Source organism: Lycium barbarum, chromosome 10 (assembly GCF_019175385.1).
Source record: "Lycium barbarum isolate Lr01 chromosome 10, ASM1917538v2, whole genome shotgun sequence".
NCBI classification, from domain to species: domain Eukaryota; kingdom Viridiplantae; phylum Streptophyta; class Magnoliopsida; order Solanales; family Solanaceae; genus Lycium; species Lycium barbarum.
In genome coordinates this window covers 80049848-80067613 of record NC_083346.1, presented here as the reverse complement: position 1 = coordinate 80067613, position 17766 = coordinate 80049848, and the positions used below count along the sequence as shown (strand labels likewise).

Genomic DNA, 17766 nt, shown 5'->3' with positions numbered 1-17766 from the left:
TTTCTACACTGTGATCTTACCTGGAAAGTCTGGTCCATATTCATGGCTAATTTTGGCATCCAATGGGCAAGTCCTATGCAGTTCAGGAATGTATTAGAAAGTTGGGAATCTGCATGTCCAGAAGCATCCCTAAAGAAAATGTGGAGTATCTATTCCTCTATGCGTAGCTTGGACTATGTAGAAAGAAAGAAATATGAGGTGTTTTGAAGGCAAAAAGGAGCAGTTACATCTGTGAAAAATAGTTTACATATTTGTACTTCTAGAAGGAGGGAAATGTTGTTCTGGATTTTCATAATTTGTTGGACTTGTTAGACTGCTTAGGATTTTAATGTTATCAAGTCCAGCTTTTTCGTTGTAATTTCACAGTATCAAGCTGATACTGTCTTCAATAAAATCTTACCTTATAAAAAAATCTGTGATATTTTCATTTCATGGGGATGTTGAATTAACATTTTAATGATATCTAATTGAGTTTTGGTTGGGATTAGTATTTTAATGTTTGTATATTGGATATCAAAGTTAGTACTCCCTCTATCCCAAAGTACTCCCTCTGTCCCAATTTATGTGAGGGCGTTTGATTGAGCACGAAATTTAAAAGAAAAAGAAAAACTTTTATAACTTGTGGTCTAAAACAAACTATAGAAATTTTGTGGCCATAAATCGTCCAAGGGTAAAATGGAAAGTTTAAAATTAACTTTTTACTAAATATAGAAGGATAGTCCTTTTTCCGGGACTAACTAAAGAGGAAAGAGTGCCACATAAATTGCGATAGCGGGAGTAATTAGTTTTGGTGTTATAAGCTATATTCACATTGTAAGGTAATCATCATGATTTGTGTGCTTTAGTTTGAAGGTGTTTCTTCTTTCTTAAAGCCCCAATAGACTTGTCACTTCTATAGTTTTTTTTTTCTTTTTTTTTTTAATAATAATTCTGGGAGTATGTTATTTTATACAAATATAGCGCCTTTTGAGTGCAGAATGACAAATTAAAGCTTTTGAAGCCTGGTTCTCTTCAACATCTTGGAGAAAATATGCTTGCGTTTCTGCTTAAGGCTGGAACTTCTACTAATTTTCCCAAAGGCAAGGCGACGACTTCCCGTGGAAAATCTGGCCAGGATACTGCTATATATTTTGACATTTTGGTATGTTCATGAACTGCAGTTCTTTTGTTTGAATTTTTTGGTTTCTGGGTGGGTTGTTGGTTGTTGATAATACCTTTTTACCTTGAAATTGGTATCTACTGCAGGACTAATTATATTATTTATGTAGAAAAAAAGAACAAGATGGGTGCTGTAGATCTTATAATAACCAGTCAGATGGGACTTGGCTTCTGCGATCATTTGATAACATAGAAAGCCTTTTCCTATTGGTAGTTCTTGAGATTATCACTATTTGCTTTTATCTTGGTAAAGCGCCTAGGTCAATTTATGATAACTTCTCACAATGCAGAATGTTCACGTGGGCACGCGTATGTGATAAAAAAATTGTCAAGGGGCTCCATCATATCACATCTTGGATGTGAGATTGTCAAGTTTTTCTAAATTATTGAATATTAAGAGCCTGTTTGGAAACCCACCTGGTAATTGGAATTGGTGTAATTACTACCCTGGTAATTACACAGCCTAGTAATTACACAGTATTGTAATTACAACGACCTGTTTGTTTGTCATAATGTAATTACAGTGTAATTACAAACGTGATGTTTGGTTGCACAAATGTAATTATCCAGTTAGTTTAATTTAAAAATAAAATGTAATTATAAAAAATTTAAAATTAATATTTAAAAAATATGTGCCTTCATAAATGATATTAAATTAGTTATTTACTAATACATTGTTTCTTGAAAATATGTTAATTAATAATCATATATTTGTAACTAATATTGTAAAAAATAATTGATATATAATTTTAAATTAATAATATTTTAATTTTAATTGATTATAAAAATTAAAAGCATATCTTTTTTGTGAGAACATCATGGGATTGGATGTTTGACAAAAAAAGAATATTTATAAATTCAAATGTTTGACAATAATTCTATCAACTGTAAGTGAAAAATAAACAACATGCAATGTGAAATAATAAGTCAATAGTACTAAAGCAAATATTTTTAAAATCGAAAATATAACCTAAATTCAAAATCTGAATGAATATTTTTAACATAATACTCTTATGTCAAATTCTAACATTACATAAGTAAGTTTCAACGTAACATAAGTAAATACTCCTATAATTCAAAAGAAAGGGAAAATATAAGTCAATAACCTCATTTACAACGAAATTCTACTTTAATAAATTCATTTTTTATATGCCAAGTTTGCTAATGACTCATTCTTTCTAATATTAAGAGTTGTAGTTTCAAAAATTAGAATATTAACACGGTTATGCTAAATGAATAAAATAAAAAATCAAAAAAAAAAATACGAGCAATTACATGAAACCACAAGAAGTAAAGGTTGGGAATGAGAAGAAAGGAAATGAAATATAAATTCTATAAAAAGAAAAATATATTTTAAAAAATACAAATAATTAAAAAGTAAAAATAAAAAAGAAATTAAATAATAGAAATAAAAATAAATTAAAACATAAAAGAAATTAAATTAAAATTAAAAAGAAATAAACTAAAAAGTAATCCTGTAATTATAGGGTGTAATTACACCCAATTCTCAGCCCCCTCTTGAGAATTGGAGAGTGTAATTACACCCTCTCAATTACACCCAATTCCCACCTAACTGTGTAATTACATGGTCAAACAAACAGACCATACTGTGTAATTACACCCAATTACAGCCAATTCCAATTACCTGGGTGGCTTTCCAAACAGGCCCTAAATGAAACGGAAATGGAGTGAGACGAACAGTGAGGATTTATATATCCAATTCCAACTAGTTTTAGATTGAGGCGTAAAAGTAGTAGTATTGTTTGGTGAAGTGTCTAGTTAACAAGGATTTAGATGATTTTTGACTTGGATTACAATTAACTTTGGCATCTCTTGTGACGGAAACATCACATTTAGTAGTGTACATGACCAATAAGATAGTGTCCAATAAAGGATAATCTAACAACAATTCGAAAGCAAGCTAAATGACTTGTCCGATGAATGAAGACATGTCAGAGCTTGTACTAAAAATTGATAAGATCACTGTGGGAATTTAGACACAGCGAAAGGTAGTAGGTACAATGTTAAAAGTCAAGAGAATTATTAAGAATATTGTGTAAATTATTCTCAAGGATTGTGCTATGATAAATTAGCCCCTAGGGTTTTCTTCAATAAAATGTCACTTTATTTGTACGTGGCACTCACAAACCTAACATACCTCATCCCTCTTTTTTTATATCTTTTTGCTTTTGGTTTTCACCTTTGATAATATTGGTCAGGGTAGTGCATACTTTTGGAATTTCTTCTATTTTCTTCCTTACGGTTATACAATTTAGTTTAATAAGCTTAAGTTTATGAAGTATAAATTTTAATTTAATTATATAATATTTTCTTCATTAGTTTATAAATACTTCTTTTTTGTAAATAAAAATTTAAATTGAATAAGAATAATATTAAGGAAAACAACCTCCTCAAATCTTGAATATGATGTAAGATATAAATCATATTTATAGACTTATAGTATAAAGAATAAAAAACTTAAAATAAGAGGACTAAATAATAAGTGAGAAAGAATTAAACGTCAAATGCATGTAATTTTGCAATTGTGTGTCCACTTTGCGGTCTCTTGAATTTAGGTATTTCTTTAACATCTAACTCTACCATCACGCTCTTTCAATAAAGAACGCGCCTTTTCCCTTTCAATTTTTTGTTTGATAAGGTAATATTTTATTAAAACAAAAAAAGTAAAAAAAAGTACCAAGATGGTACAGGATACAAAAGTCCAACTACCACCAGGACATGACAAAACTACAAATCTCCTATCTCTTCTAGAAAGTTCATATATTGCTCCATGATTTCCATGACACTGCATTTACACCAGAAATACAAATTTAAAAGACAGCTATTTTTTATCCCGGGTATATGTTGCCTTTTCCCTTCAAAGCAGACCTTATTCCTATCTAACCAAATTGTCCATAGAATGCAAAGAGGAATTGTTCTCCATACTGCTTGTTTACTTTTTGCCATTTTTTGATAATGCCAAGTCTCCAACAAGCTCCTAATATTGGGAGGCATTACCCGTTTGATACCATACATATTGAAGTGAGCTCCCAGCATTGTCTTGCCATCTTGCAGTGAATGAGTAAATGATTGACTATTTCTAGTTCTTCTTCACACATATAGCACCTATTGCTTAAGGCAATTCCTCTTCTCTGCAGATTCTCGTGAGTAAGACATGCTTCCTTTGCTGCAACCCAAACAAAACAATTTGGGAGGAAAACATTGAAACTTTTATCATGAAAAAGTTGATTTAAATAATACACCCTTTGTTTCAATTTGTTTGTCTTACTTTCCTTTTTATTCCGTTTAAAAGAGAACGCCTTTTTCCTTTTTTGGCAACTCTTTAAGTCCAACTTTCCACATGGCATGTTTAAGACCACAAGATTAAAGGGAATTTTGGTATATTATACATATCTTTAATCTAAGACCACACACAAGATTCAAAAGTCTTCTGTACTTTCTTAAACTCCGTGTCAATTCAAAACCAGACAAACAAATTGAAATGGAGGGAGTAGCATTTTTGGAGCCAAATTCATCCATATTATTTATAAGAGTGTAAAGTTCAGTATTGATTATTTTGTTTGATGTTAATTATCAATCTCTGAATACCTTATAATATATTTTATTGAGCCGAGGGTCTTTCGGAAACAACCGTCCTATCTTGGTAGGAGTAAGGTCTGCGTACACTCTACCCTCCCCAGACCCCACGTTGTGGGATTTCACTGGGTTGTTGTTGTTGTTGTATATTATATCTCTTAATGTTTTTAAAAAAGCGGCGAGACTTTTTTTAAAAAATCTACTTAAAATATTGTAGTTTTTGATTTTGATTTTATGGTAAAGATTTCTGAATTTTCATTTTTTTACCGTTTTATCGATGTTATAATTACATCTGTTCATTTTAAGAGTGTTTGTATAAATGCATATATTTCAATAAAATTAAAATATTTGTATCGAAAGTGTGTTTTTTGACAATGAACCTTCTTTGTGTTTTATTGTGGCCTTAAACTTGGAAAAAGAAGATCAATGGTTTTAATCTTGATGGTAGCATTCCAAAAAATTAATTTAGACTTGAGCGGGCTTTGGGAGGTTGCAGGCCGATTACCAATATCGGGCCAGGTGAGTCAATTAGGGTTTTGGTATAGGGAAAAACCCAATCGAGCTAATTGCAACCAATATATTCCCTCGGTTCAAAATAAGCGTCCACTTAGCCTTTAGCACACCCATTAAGAAAATACCAACTCCTAGGAAAAAATAGGTAATTTGACTAAACTACCCTTAATTAAAATTTGCATATTACTATTAACTCGAGACGTTGGGATTTGGTCACTTCGCACTTAATAAGGGGATTAAGTGTAAATCTGGAAACCCAGCCCTTTTGCTAGGTATATTAGTACTACAAGAGATGGGCGAGGACGTGGATCACCTTCTTCTACATTGTGGCCTTACCATGAGATTATGGTGGGATATTTAGGTGGTTTCACCCACATTGGTTCATGCCAGGAACTGTGAAAGATTTGATGTTCAGTTGGAAGAGCCGGAGGACAAAACGAAGGGCTTGGAACGTTGTACCGCTTGCATTAATGTGGGTAGTTTGGAGAAAGAGAAATAGGAGATCTTCTAAAGGCATAGAGTCGAGTTTCTCTCAGTTGAGGAGTAGTCTCCGCTCTCTTATTTACTTTTGGTGTAAACAAAAAGTTCCTAGTTGTACTTCAACAAAAAAAAAACAAAAAGTTCCTAGTTGTATAGAGGATTGGGTGGAGTTTGTAGAGAATCATATTTTGTAGATTCTTGATCTTTTGGTATACCCTTTGTATACGGCCGTTGTGGAATGTTTATTAATGAAAATACTTTTACTTGATCAAAAAAAAAATATTAGTACTACAAGAGTAGCAGAACCATGTGGGATAATATTAGCAGAACCATGTGGGATAATATTTACTCTTGCAACGCTTGAATATGCTTATTTGGCTTTGCAGAGAGAGGAAAAATAGAAATATAAGTCGTACTGCAAATTCATTGTGAATGAAGTAGTTTGGTTATCAAACATCCCCTATTCATTGCACTGATGAAGCCAATGTAAAAGGTGGAAATGATAGGTTGTGGGTAAGTTGATTGCAGTGTTATCAAAAGCGAAAAGCGCGAAAAAAGCTCTAAGGTCAGCTGGGGCTTTAAGCGCGAAGCGCATATAAAGTGTGGGCTTTAATGAAAAAAAGCGCAATGGTGCAAAAATACAAATATATATATGTTTAGTCCAAGATTAATAATAATAAGCATGAATAACAAATATATGGACAAAGAAATTGTAAAAATATTACGATAAAGTGAAATATCAATCATCTAGTGTCACCTCCTCAAGAGAGGCTCATTGGCAAGGAAAAGTATGTCTTAGAGCCTTGATGACAACACTGAAGCGCACATAAAGCGAGGCGAAGCGCTCAACATGTTTTGAGCCTCGCTTCAGGGCTTAAGCGCGCCATTGATAACACTGGTTGATTGTGGAAATCTATAAGTCATCCCTGGTTTTATCCATACATCAGATTGTGACCACAGGTAATGGAAATTGTAAAAGCATATGTGTAGCACAATGTTTGAGAAACAAGAAGGTAGAAATCGCGGGCCCAAGCTTTGAGATAGTGAGAAGCCCTTCTGCTGAGAGTAAATTCGTGAATGAACTGTTATGCAGAATCTTATTCTTGCAAGCCTGCTTTCCCTAATATTGGTTCCATTGTCCAGTCTCTTTTCTGTTAGGATTTGAATCCCAAATCCGACCTTTGTAAGCAGGTTCCCAGGAAAGATTGGAGGGTCACAGCTGGACCACTTAAATACCAACCTCCTTAGACAGAACCTACTTACGCCGTGATGTAAGCGAAGAATAAATAGCACACACAGATTTATAGTGGTTCACCCTCAATGTGAGAGCTACGTCCACGTTGCTGCTGCAGATCTTATTAAAGAAGAAATATTACAAGTGTTTACAACACTCAACCTCACAACCCCAATCCCAATTACACTCAAGAATTTTACCACAGAAAATTCTCTCAAAGACCTTCTCTTACTTAGGCCTTTCACTAAGAGTATTTCTCTTAGATTTTTCTCTCTCTTTGGGATGTGTTGTCTTCTTCAATTTTGGTGTGTTTTTCAAATGAACCATAAGCTACCTATTTATAGGAATGAATTTCCTATGATGAGGTAAGCGTTTACATCACAATTATTATGAGGTAAGCGCTTACATCACGACTATGTGAACAAAAGAATTGACTTGTTTGGCCAATTCCACACCTAACAAATCTCCCACTTGAAGACTAATTTTAATTTGTCTTCACACTTTGATCGATGCAGCAGCTCTTTCCTACTTTCATACTTCGTGCAGGCCAACTGAAGTTGAGCATAGCTTCAGTTTGTCTATCGTCACTGCCTTTGTCAGCATGTCGGCTGGATTTTGACTCCCTGCGATCTTCTCAAGCACTAGCGCTCCATCTTCCAAAGCTGATCTAATGAAATGGTACCGGAGTTGTATGTGCTTCGTTCGAGCATGGTAAACCGGGTTCTTTGCCAAATGAATGGCGCTTTGGCTATCACAATATAGCACACTTCCCTCGTGGTCCTGATCCAATTCCCGCAGAAAAGATTGTAGCCACATCATTTCCTTTGTGGCCTCCGTCACAGCAACGTACTCAGCCTCACAACTAGAGAGAGCTACTATCTTTTGCAACTTGGAAACCCAAGAGATTGCAGTACCTCCGAAGGTGTAAACATATCCGGATGTGCTCTTTCTGCTATCAATATCACCACCGTTGTCAGCATCAACTTACCCTTGCAATCCTGTTTTTGATTTTCGGAAATACAGAGCTGAACTCGAGCTGCCTTTCAGATATCTGAATATCCACTTCACAGCCTCCCAGTGTTGCTTTCCCGGATTGCTCATAAATCGGCTGACAACTCCCACTGCATGTGCAATGTCTGGCCTTGTACATATCATTGCATACATAAGACTACCGATTGCAGATGCATAAGGTATCTTGTCCATCTGCTTCTTCTCATCCTCGGTTGTCGGCGACTGATCCTTTGACAACCGAAAGTGTCCAGCCAAGGGAGTGCTGACTGGCTTGGCATCAAGCATGTTAAACCTTTTGATAACTTTCCTCACATATTCTTCTTGTGAGAGTTTGATGCCCTCCTTGCTTCGGTCGATTCTCATCCCAAGGATTTGCTTTGCAGCTCCCAAATCCTTCATTGCAAACTCTTCCGATAACCCTTTTTTCAACCGATCAATCTCCTGTAGGTTTGCTCCTACGATTAGCATGTCGTCGACATAGAGTAGCAGTATCATGTACGAGTCTTCAAATTTTTGAAGTAACAGCAGTGATCTGCCTCGCACCTTGAAAAATCAGCTTTCTTCATAAAGCTGTCAAACTTTAAATACCACTGTCTTGGAGCCTGTTTTAGTCCGTACAGACTCTTTTGAAGTTTGCACACCAGATTCTCCTTTCCTTTGATTTTGAATCCCTCCGGCTGTCGCATGTAGATTTCCTCGTCTAGATCACCGTGAAGAAATGCAGTTTTCACGTCCATCTGTTGCAGATGTAGATTTTCCTTTGCTACCAGCCCAAGAACAGTTCTGATAGTCACCATCTTGACTACGGGAGAGAAGATCTCCGTATAGTCAATGCCTTCTTTCTGTTGAAATCCCTTTGCAACCAGCCTTGCTTTATAACGCTTGCTTCCATTGGGTTCTTCCTTTATCCGATAAACCCATTTGTTTTGCAATGCCTTTTTATCCTTTGGCAACTCGGATAATTCCCATGTATGATTTGCCGATAGTGAATCCATTTCATCCTTCATTGCCAGCTCCCACTTAGTCGATTCATCGACTTGCATTGCTTCTTCATAACATTCCGGCTCCCCTCTATCAGTGAGTAGAATGTAGTTGAGGGATGGAGAGTACCTGTGAAGCGGCTTCCTGATCCTGGATGATCTACGCAGCTCTGTGATTGGCGTCTGTTCATTTGTTTCAGAATCAACACTTTCATCAGCACCTTCTCGGATTGTTTGTTCCTCTGCCTCGGTTGTACCTGGTTGCGGCTCAGGTGCCGGAAAGTCCCTCAAATCGACTATTTCCGATTCCTTGTCCTGACATTCTGAATTCTTTTGCAGCTTGTCTTTGTACAGTACCTCTTCGTTAAAGACAACATTCCTGCTTCGGATGATCTTCCGATTTTGTTCATCCCAAAATCGGTACCCAAGCTCGGTGTCACCATAGCCAATAAAGTAACACTTCTTTGATTTTGGATCAAGCTTGCTTCTAGCCGTATCATCATTATGAACATATGATAAGCAACCGAACACTTTCAGAAATGAAAGATTTACCTTCTTGCCACTCCAGACTTCTTCTGGAATTCTGAAATCCAAGGGAACTGACGGTCCTCGGTTAATTAAGAAGGCCGCGGTATTGACTGCATCTACCCAGAATGTCTTGGGCAGTCCAGAGTGTATTCTCATACTCCGAGCACGCTCGTTCAACGTTCGGTTCATTCTTTCGGCTACTCCATTCTGTTGCGGCGTTCCAGGAATAGTCTTCATCATCTTGATCCCATTATCGGCACAGTACCGTTTGAAATCACCATCAGTGTATTCTCCGCCGTTGTCGGACCTCAAACACTTCAACTTGAGGTTTGTTTCATTCTCAACCATGGCTTTCCATCTTTTGAATACACTAAACACATCGGATTTATTTTTCATAAAATAAACCCATACCTTCCTGGTTGAATCATCAATGAAGGTCACGTAGTAGTGTGATCCTCCAAGAGAGGGGACAGTGGTAGGTCCCCACACGTCTGTGTGCACCAATTCCAGCTTCTCGACCTTCAACTCCCTGCCTGCATTTGAGAAGCTTACTCGCTTTTGTTTTCCGAGAATGCAGCTCTCACACGTATGAAGGTCCACCGTCTTCAGCTCCGGAATTAAGCCATTTGTCACCAACAGCTTCATCCCCTTCTGGCTGATTTGCCCCAGCCGACAATGCCACAAATCTGTCTTCTTTGTGTTGTCAACCACAGCAACAGTATCACGACAACTAGTCGTCATGTAGAGAGTGCCAATCTTCTTTCCTCGGCCAACTACCATAGCACCTTTCGCCACCTTCCAAGACCCATTACCAAAATTGAGATCATATCCCTCATCATCAAGCTGACCTACTGAGATCAGGTTTCGCATCAGCTTTGGAACATGTCTAACTTTTGTAATCTTCCACGAGGATCCATTTGACATCTTCAAATTAATGTCTCCCGTGCCAACAACATCTAGCGGCTCTCCATCGGCTAAATAAACTTTGCCGAGATTCCCAGCCACGTAGTTTGTCATTATATCATGATGTGGGGTGGTATGAAAGGACGCTCCTGAGTCCAGCACCCAAGAGTCTATCGGGCTGTCAACCGATAGCAACAACGCATCGCCAATGTCTTCCGTAGCAGCGTTGATTCCAGCCCCCTTGTTGTCCTCCTTCTTTGGCGCCCTGCAGTTCTTCTTGAAGTGACCTGGTTTTCCACAGTTCCAACACTCAAATGTTCGTCCTGGTCTGGATTGACCCCTGCCATTCCTTGACTTCGATCTGCCCCTATTTCGGTTGTAGTTTCTGTCATAATTTCTGCTTCTGTTTTCAACATTAAAAGCAGAACTCGTCGATGCCTCTCCAGAATCTGTCCTGCGCACTTCCTCAGCAAGGATACGATCCCTAACATCGTTGAACTTTAGTTTTTCACTACCGACAGAATTACTAACCGCTGCTCTCATTGGCTCCCAGCTATTTGGTAGGGATGCCAACAAAATTAGAGCTTGCACTTCATCATCGAAGTCAATTTTTACCGATGACAATTGATTTACAATGGTATTGAATTCATTTACGTGTGCAGCAACATGAGCATTTTCCATCATCTTTAGATGAAATAGTTTCTTCATGAGAAATACCTTATTATTTGCCGAAGGTTTCTCATACATGTCAAACAATACCTTCATCATATCAGCGGTGGTCTTCTCTTTTGCCACGTTGTGAGCAACGTTCTTCGACAGCGTCAGCCGAATGACTCCCAGAACTTGTCTGTCGAGGAGATTCCAATCTGCTTGCTTCATCTCCTCTGGTTTCGGACTCAGAGGTTCATGAAGCTTTCTGCCATATAAATAATCTTCAATTTGCATTCTCCAGAACGCAAAGTCTGTACCATCGAATTTACCGATGCCGTGCGTCGTACCATCTTCGCCTCCCATCGTTTTTAAATCACAACACAACCTGTTGCTCTGATACCAGTTGTTAGGATTTGAATCCCAAATCCGACCTTTGTAAGCAGGTTCCCAGGAAAGATTGGAGGGTCACAGCTGGACCACTTAAATACCAACCTCCTTAGACAGAACCTACTTACGCCGTGATGTAAGCGAAGAATAAATAGCACACACAGATTTATAGTGGTTCACCCTCAATGTGAGAGCTACTTCCACGTTGCTGCTGCAGATCTTATTAAAGAAGAAATATTACAAGTGTTTACAACACTCAACCTCACAACCCCAATCCCAATTACACTCAAGAATTTTACCACAGAAAATTCTCTCAAAGACCTTCTCTTACTTAGGCCTTTCACTAAGAGTATTTCTCTTAGATTTTTCTCTCTCTTTGGGATGTGTTGTCTTCTTCAATTTTGGTGTGTTTTTCAAATGAACCATAAGCTACCTATTTATAGGAATGAATTTCCTATGATGAGGTAAGCGTTTACATCACAATTATTATGAGGTAAGCGCTTACATCACGACTATGTGAACAAAAGAATTGACTTGTTTGGCCAATTCCACACCTAACATTTTCTTCTTCCAGGAAAGAAAAGAACTCTTAATACGGAAATATTTCATGCGATCTCTTGTTCACGATAGAGAAAATGCCTTTGACTTGTTGTGGATTGGATGCAGATTAAAGCAATTCTCCTAGGTATGATGAAAATGCAAGGGAATCGGACACAGGTTGACTAAAAAAAAAAATGCACACAGTTTTCTGGTGCATTTGGCTTGAGGATTGTGCTAAAGTACTTCAACCTTGGCATATGCCTCTAGCTTATTGACGGGATATAGCAAAATTCTTTCTTGACATGTGGAATAAGATAAAATGTTTTTCCCAGTGGTACCTTTAGGCTCAAAACTAATTTTTACTTTAGCTGTTCTTTTAGCAATTTTTGTTTGTTCTTCGCCGGTTTGGGTTATGGGGCTTACTACCAGTGGGAGTAGTGACTGGCGTTATAGGTCGATGGGCGGCCAGATGGTTGCCACGAGTAAGTCTTCCATGTAGCTCAAGGTCATGATTATTCTGTGCTTTACCTTTTCCTTTGATTAATGAATTTTTTTTCTCATCAGAAAGGACATATAGTTCCATACAATTGATATTCATCTGAGGTTCCCTTGAATAGTCTGAATCCCTGTTGCTTAGGATCAGTGAGCATGATGCATCTTAAATGACAGGGAATCTAATGACAAAAGATTCGCTAAACTGATGTGGGCAAAGTTATTTTTTTATTGTTTGATAAAAGCAGGGAAAGCTATAATCGAGTCTCAGCGCATTATGATCAATACTGATAACTTCCTATTTAGAGTTTATCCTACATCTGTTTTTCACGGAAACTTTGTTTCCTGATGCATTTTAACTGATATTTCAGGGAACATACATGGTTGTATTCCGTCAGCGTGTTGCCAGTATGATCTACAATTCAGTGATATTGCAGTCACTTTTAATTTGGACGACATCATTAATTATGGGTGGATATTCTGCCATGATATCATTGGCCTTATCATCCTTGAGTCTCATGCTCATGTGGATATGCGCTATTGGTTTCTCCGTTCTTGTTGCCTTTGTTCTTCCCCTCGTATCATCTTCGCCCATTCCCTTCATTTCAAGTCCATGGCTAGTAGTTGGTTTGTTTGGGGCACCTGCTGTGCTCGGGGCTTTCACTGGTCAACATGTGGGTTATCTCATTCTGTTGAAGTATCTGACAAAGACATTTTCTAGAAGGAATGTGAACCTGCCTTTGGTTGTGCGAGATGATCTGGCAAAGTTAGAAGCTGAGAGATGGCTCTATAAAGCCGGTTTAATGCAGTGGCTTATTCTTTTGATTGTGGGAAACTTTTACAAGATAGGATCTTCTTATTTGGCTCTTGCTTGGCTAGTCTTTCCTGCATTTGCATGTGAGTCCACATTTATTTCATTCCTTAGTTTTGACATTTATGATATGGAGATGAGACACCATAAGTTGACCATATATTTTGGACAGATTCTTGTAGTGTGGATATTTAGTTTTAACGCATTGTCCTAGTAGAATAACTAGACTTCCTTGTATCAGTTGTTATCTCTGTTAACTGATCAATGTTCTGAAAATGTAGATGGATTTCTTGAAGCAACTTTGTCACCAGCACGGCTGCCAAAACCACTCAAAACTGTCACTTTGCTGATTGGATTATCTGTGCCTTTCTTGCTTTCTTCTGGCATAATTATTCATTTGGTTGCCACACTAATTGGCAGTGCAGTTCGACTTGAAAGGTAAAGCTCCAAGATGTTTTTTTACAAAGAAGGCCCACATTTTATGGTAACAAATTTTGCAGTTCCTTAATATCTTGCTGTCACGACCCAAACTGGAGGTCATCACTGGCACTTGACGGGCTTGCCCCCTTTAATCAACTAATCTCAATAGCTCAATTAACCCAATCATGCAAAACATATAAGCATATCATATGTATATACTCAACAAATAATAATCATCAACCAACAATAATGTATCAACGGCATAGTAAAATTCAATGCAGACACAACATAACATCCCCTAAGATTGACAGTAAGTACATGGAGCATAAACTCTAGAGTAATAGTCTTAACAACACAAATGTCACCGACAAGCAGCTGTGGGCCTCACTAGAGCACTGTCTCAAGCCCCGTTGACTCAACTCTTGTCTTAGTACATGGAGCATAAACTCTAGAGTAATAGTCTTAACAAACCAAATGTCACCGACAAGCAGCTGTGGGCCTCAATAGAGCACTGTCTCAAGCCCTGTTGGCTCAACTCGTCTTAGATATTTGAACCTACGTCAGAAAAATAGTAAATGAAGAGTGAATAAACCAATTTAGTGGGTAGTTACTCAATCCGAGGCAAGCCCTGTTGGCTCAACTCGTCTTAGATATTTGAACCTACGTCAGAAAAATAGTAAATGAAGAGTGAATAAACCAATTTAGTGGGTAGTTACTCAATCCGAGGCCAAACTGAGACATACTTCCAAAAAACTTGTTCAATGAAATGTTTGTGTGTGTATATCAGAAAGAAGTTTTAAACTTAACTTTACTTTAAGAAACTTGAAAAGTATATTTTATAACTGATTTCTCAATAGCTGAAATACTTATAATTGAATCTCATAATGTATCATCTTCTATTAACCTGGCTGACTGGGACATGCTAACTTCAGAAAAGACATGCTCAACGAAATGTGTGTGTGTGTTCATATATATCAAAAACTTCTTCACCTTTCTTACTTTAAGCAACTTGAAATACTCAAATACTTATATTGCTGTCCCTAATTATTACTGTGAACTTTGATGTTTGATCCCAACACGATCATTTAGATAATCCCAATATCTACTCCCTACCTTTGAGCGGCTTGGGTTTCAGCAGTTATATGAACTTCTAGGAAGTCCCAAATCATGCAATGGCACATAATAACTCAAGAAGAGGGGTTGAGTTATAGATATGGGCAAGAGGAACCTGGTTTTGGAAGGAGGTCACTAATACAAAGCATGGAGTGCATAGTCACTGGTTTACCAAAAAAATCAGAGTCCTCATGGTAAGAAAGCAATGGAATGACTTCTTCCAGAATGTAACTTCTAAAGTTGGCCCTTGAGCTCATGTTAAATTTTGGAGGGACAGATGGCTTGGCAACGCCTCACTGATGGCTAGCTACCCTGGCCTATCCTAGATAGCCTACAACTTAATAGAAGATCAACAGGCAGACAAAATCACTTGGGGTAACTCAAAAGATGGTATTGGCTACAATCATTTTGTTCACAGAATGGAGTGATGGATGATTAGCCATGGAAACTCATATGGAGGACTAAACTGTTACTAAGATGATGTGTTTCACCTGGACAGCCCTCAATGGAGTCTGTTTGACACAGGATAACCTCAGTAGAAGAAAAGCATTCAACTTGTCAATAGATGCTACATGTACCTTCATGATTGATAAAGTATTAGCCATCTCTTTCTTCAAAAAGATCTGGAAAATGATAGCAACAACTATCTTTTGGCACATCCGGACAGAGAGAAATTGCAGGTGTTTTGACGGAATCTCAACTCCAACCCGCACCCTAAAGGCTAGATGTTTATCTAGCCCATTTAGTTGGAGCAATCTTACCCCTGTAAATAGTACTGATCATTTTTTGGATTTTGTTAGCTCCCTCGTCTTAGCATAGTTCATTCATGTATTGGAGTGAACTATACCTCTTTTGTAATCTGCATCTTCTTAATGCCTCTTATGAATGAAGCATCTTACTTAAATCACAAAAAAAAAAAAAAAAAAGATCCCCCTTCTTATTAAGAGAAGTTTCATTTGTAAAATTTGAATAATCTCATGATAACATATATGACTGATACCACTCTCTTAGTCCAATTATTCTCTTTACAACTTTTTCGCGTACTAAAATTCATGTCATACGAAATCAGCAATTTCACTTGTTGAAGGTCTCATGTCTCAGATATAGAACACTGGTCTCTGCACAAATTTTAGGCATAGGAGAGCCCCATGTAATGGGAATCCTGCCAGCCTTTATTGCTTTTGAAGCTAGTGAACTTTTGGTGACAGTTTCCTGTGTAAAAGATACACATTGGTAGTTTCTCCTGTGTAAAAGATACACATTGGTATCTTGCTAACAATTTGTTGTTTGATTTGTTGTGTTTATTGTTGTATTTGTGATATTTATATATCTGGAGAATAATATCTTAATGTTTCCCATTTTGCAGGAGTCCTGGCAGCAACCCTGAGTGGCTGGGCAATGTAATACTTGCAATATTAATTGCTGCTATAGCATGTTTGACGCTGGTATATCTTCTGTCATATATTCATATTTCAGGTATGCTCTAATGCATTTTCATTTTTTTTATTGCGGATGATAGTGACTTGTTATGTTTGCGAAGTTGTCCTTAGACTATGGGCTGTCTAGTCATTTTATCCCCTAACTATTGGTTCTTATTTTTGTACTCCATCTGTTAGGCTGTTATTTAAAGTACTTCTGTGATGACAAGCGTTAAATCGGTTAGGTGGCTATGTCTTTTGCTTTTCTATATTGTTTGTATGTATAAAGTAAGGTTTCTGCCGAAATCCTCTTAGTGTACAACATAGCTGGGCCCTGCTCCAATTTCTTCATCTCCACCCACACCCAATAATACAAAAAACACCGTCGTAGCAACATCTCCTCCTCTAGTCAACTTTCAAATCACCATGTTCTCATCTTCTGTTCCTCATACTTGAAAAGAAACAATAGAAATAGGAGAATTCAAGAAAGAGCACCCCATATCCTGATCTTTTACATACTAAGGGTGTATTTGGTATGAATGAAAATATTCTACAGATTTTTTTTTCAGGAAAGTAAGTCCTTTTTTGATGTTTGGTTGGCGAAAAATATTTGCCACGAAAAACATTTTCTACTAAAAGGGGGGAAATTCTCTCATTTATAGGCAGAAGTCATTTTCCTTCACCACTATCTCTACTCTTAATGTCATATTACTGTCCCAACCAACGGTTAGAAATTATTATCAATTTTGTCAAAACACTACCCAAAGTCACTAATATTACTATCAATCTTTACAAGTACCAGCGCGGGGGGTTGGGGCATTTTTTAGGAAAATACTTTCTAGAAAATGACTTATTTTTTCTTGAAAAATGACTTCGGTCGTACAGAGTGACATAGTTTGTCTGAATACTTCCTTAAGATGAATAATTAATTAACAAGACCTAGTTTTTATCCACAATTTTTGAGTTGTTGGATATCATGACCTTGTATATTCTCGCAAAGCTTTTGAATGGGGTCTAGAATGAAGGATGAGGACCTAATCATTTGGGTTGCGAGACAACAAATAATGTTAGCTTTCTATTCTGCTTATAATAGTGGTTTTATTATGTACCGTCACACATGGGTAATCTTAACTATTAACCTTAAAGACATGACCACAAACACAGTTACCAATTTCAAAAAAAAAAAAAAAAAATAAGACATGGCCACAACCAGGGAAGGCAAAGACCAGGGACTAAGGCCTCATTTGTTTTTATTAAGACTAAGACGTCTAAATCTGAATACATATTTGAATATTCAGATGTACATTTAGATTTAAATGTTTTGAATTTTAATACACATATTAAGATATTGTATTAAGATCTGATTACTAAATAATTAAGACTGTTTATTTTCAACCTCTAAATGTATAAGACTTGTCTTCGTTTAAAAATTAATATATATAACATTCAAACAAACTACTAAATTAATATAATACCATATTAATAAAATATTTTTAAAAAATTATATGGCGGCTGGTGGTGGTTGTGGGT

General features: G+C 36.9%; 1 protein-coding gene across 1 annotated transcript in view; it reads left to right on the top strand.

Moving 5' to 3' along the window:
* LOC132612686 (uncharacterized) overlaps positions 1-17766 on the top strand; it is a 53349-nt gene that overhangs the window by 27326 nt on the left and 8257 nt on the right. The window contains exons 7-10 of the mRNA XM_060326797.1: positions 977-1141; positions 12846-13371; positions 13567-13723; positions 16185-16294. Coding sequence (XP_060182780.1) covers positions 977-1141; positions 12846-13371; positions 13567-13723; positions 16185-16294 — 958 coding nt within the window. The remainder of the gene's footprint in view (positions 1-976; positions 1142-12845; positions 13372-13566; positions 13724-16184; positions 16295-17766) is intronic.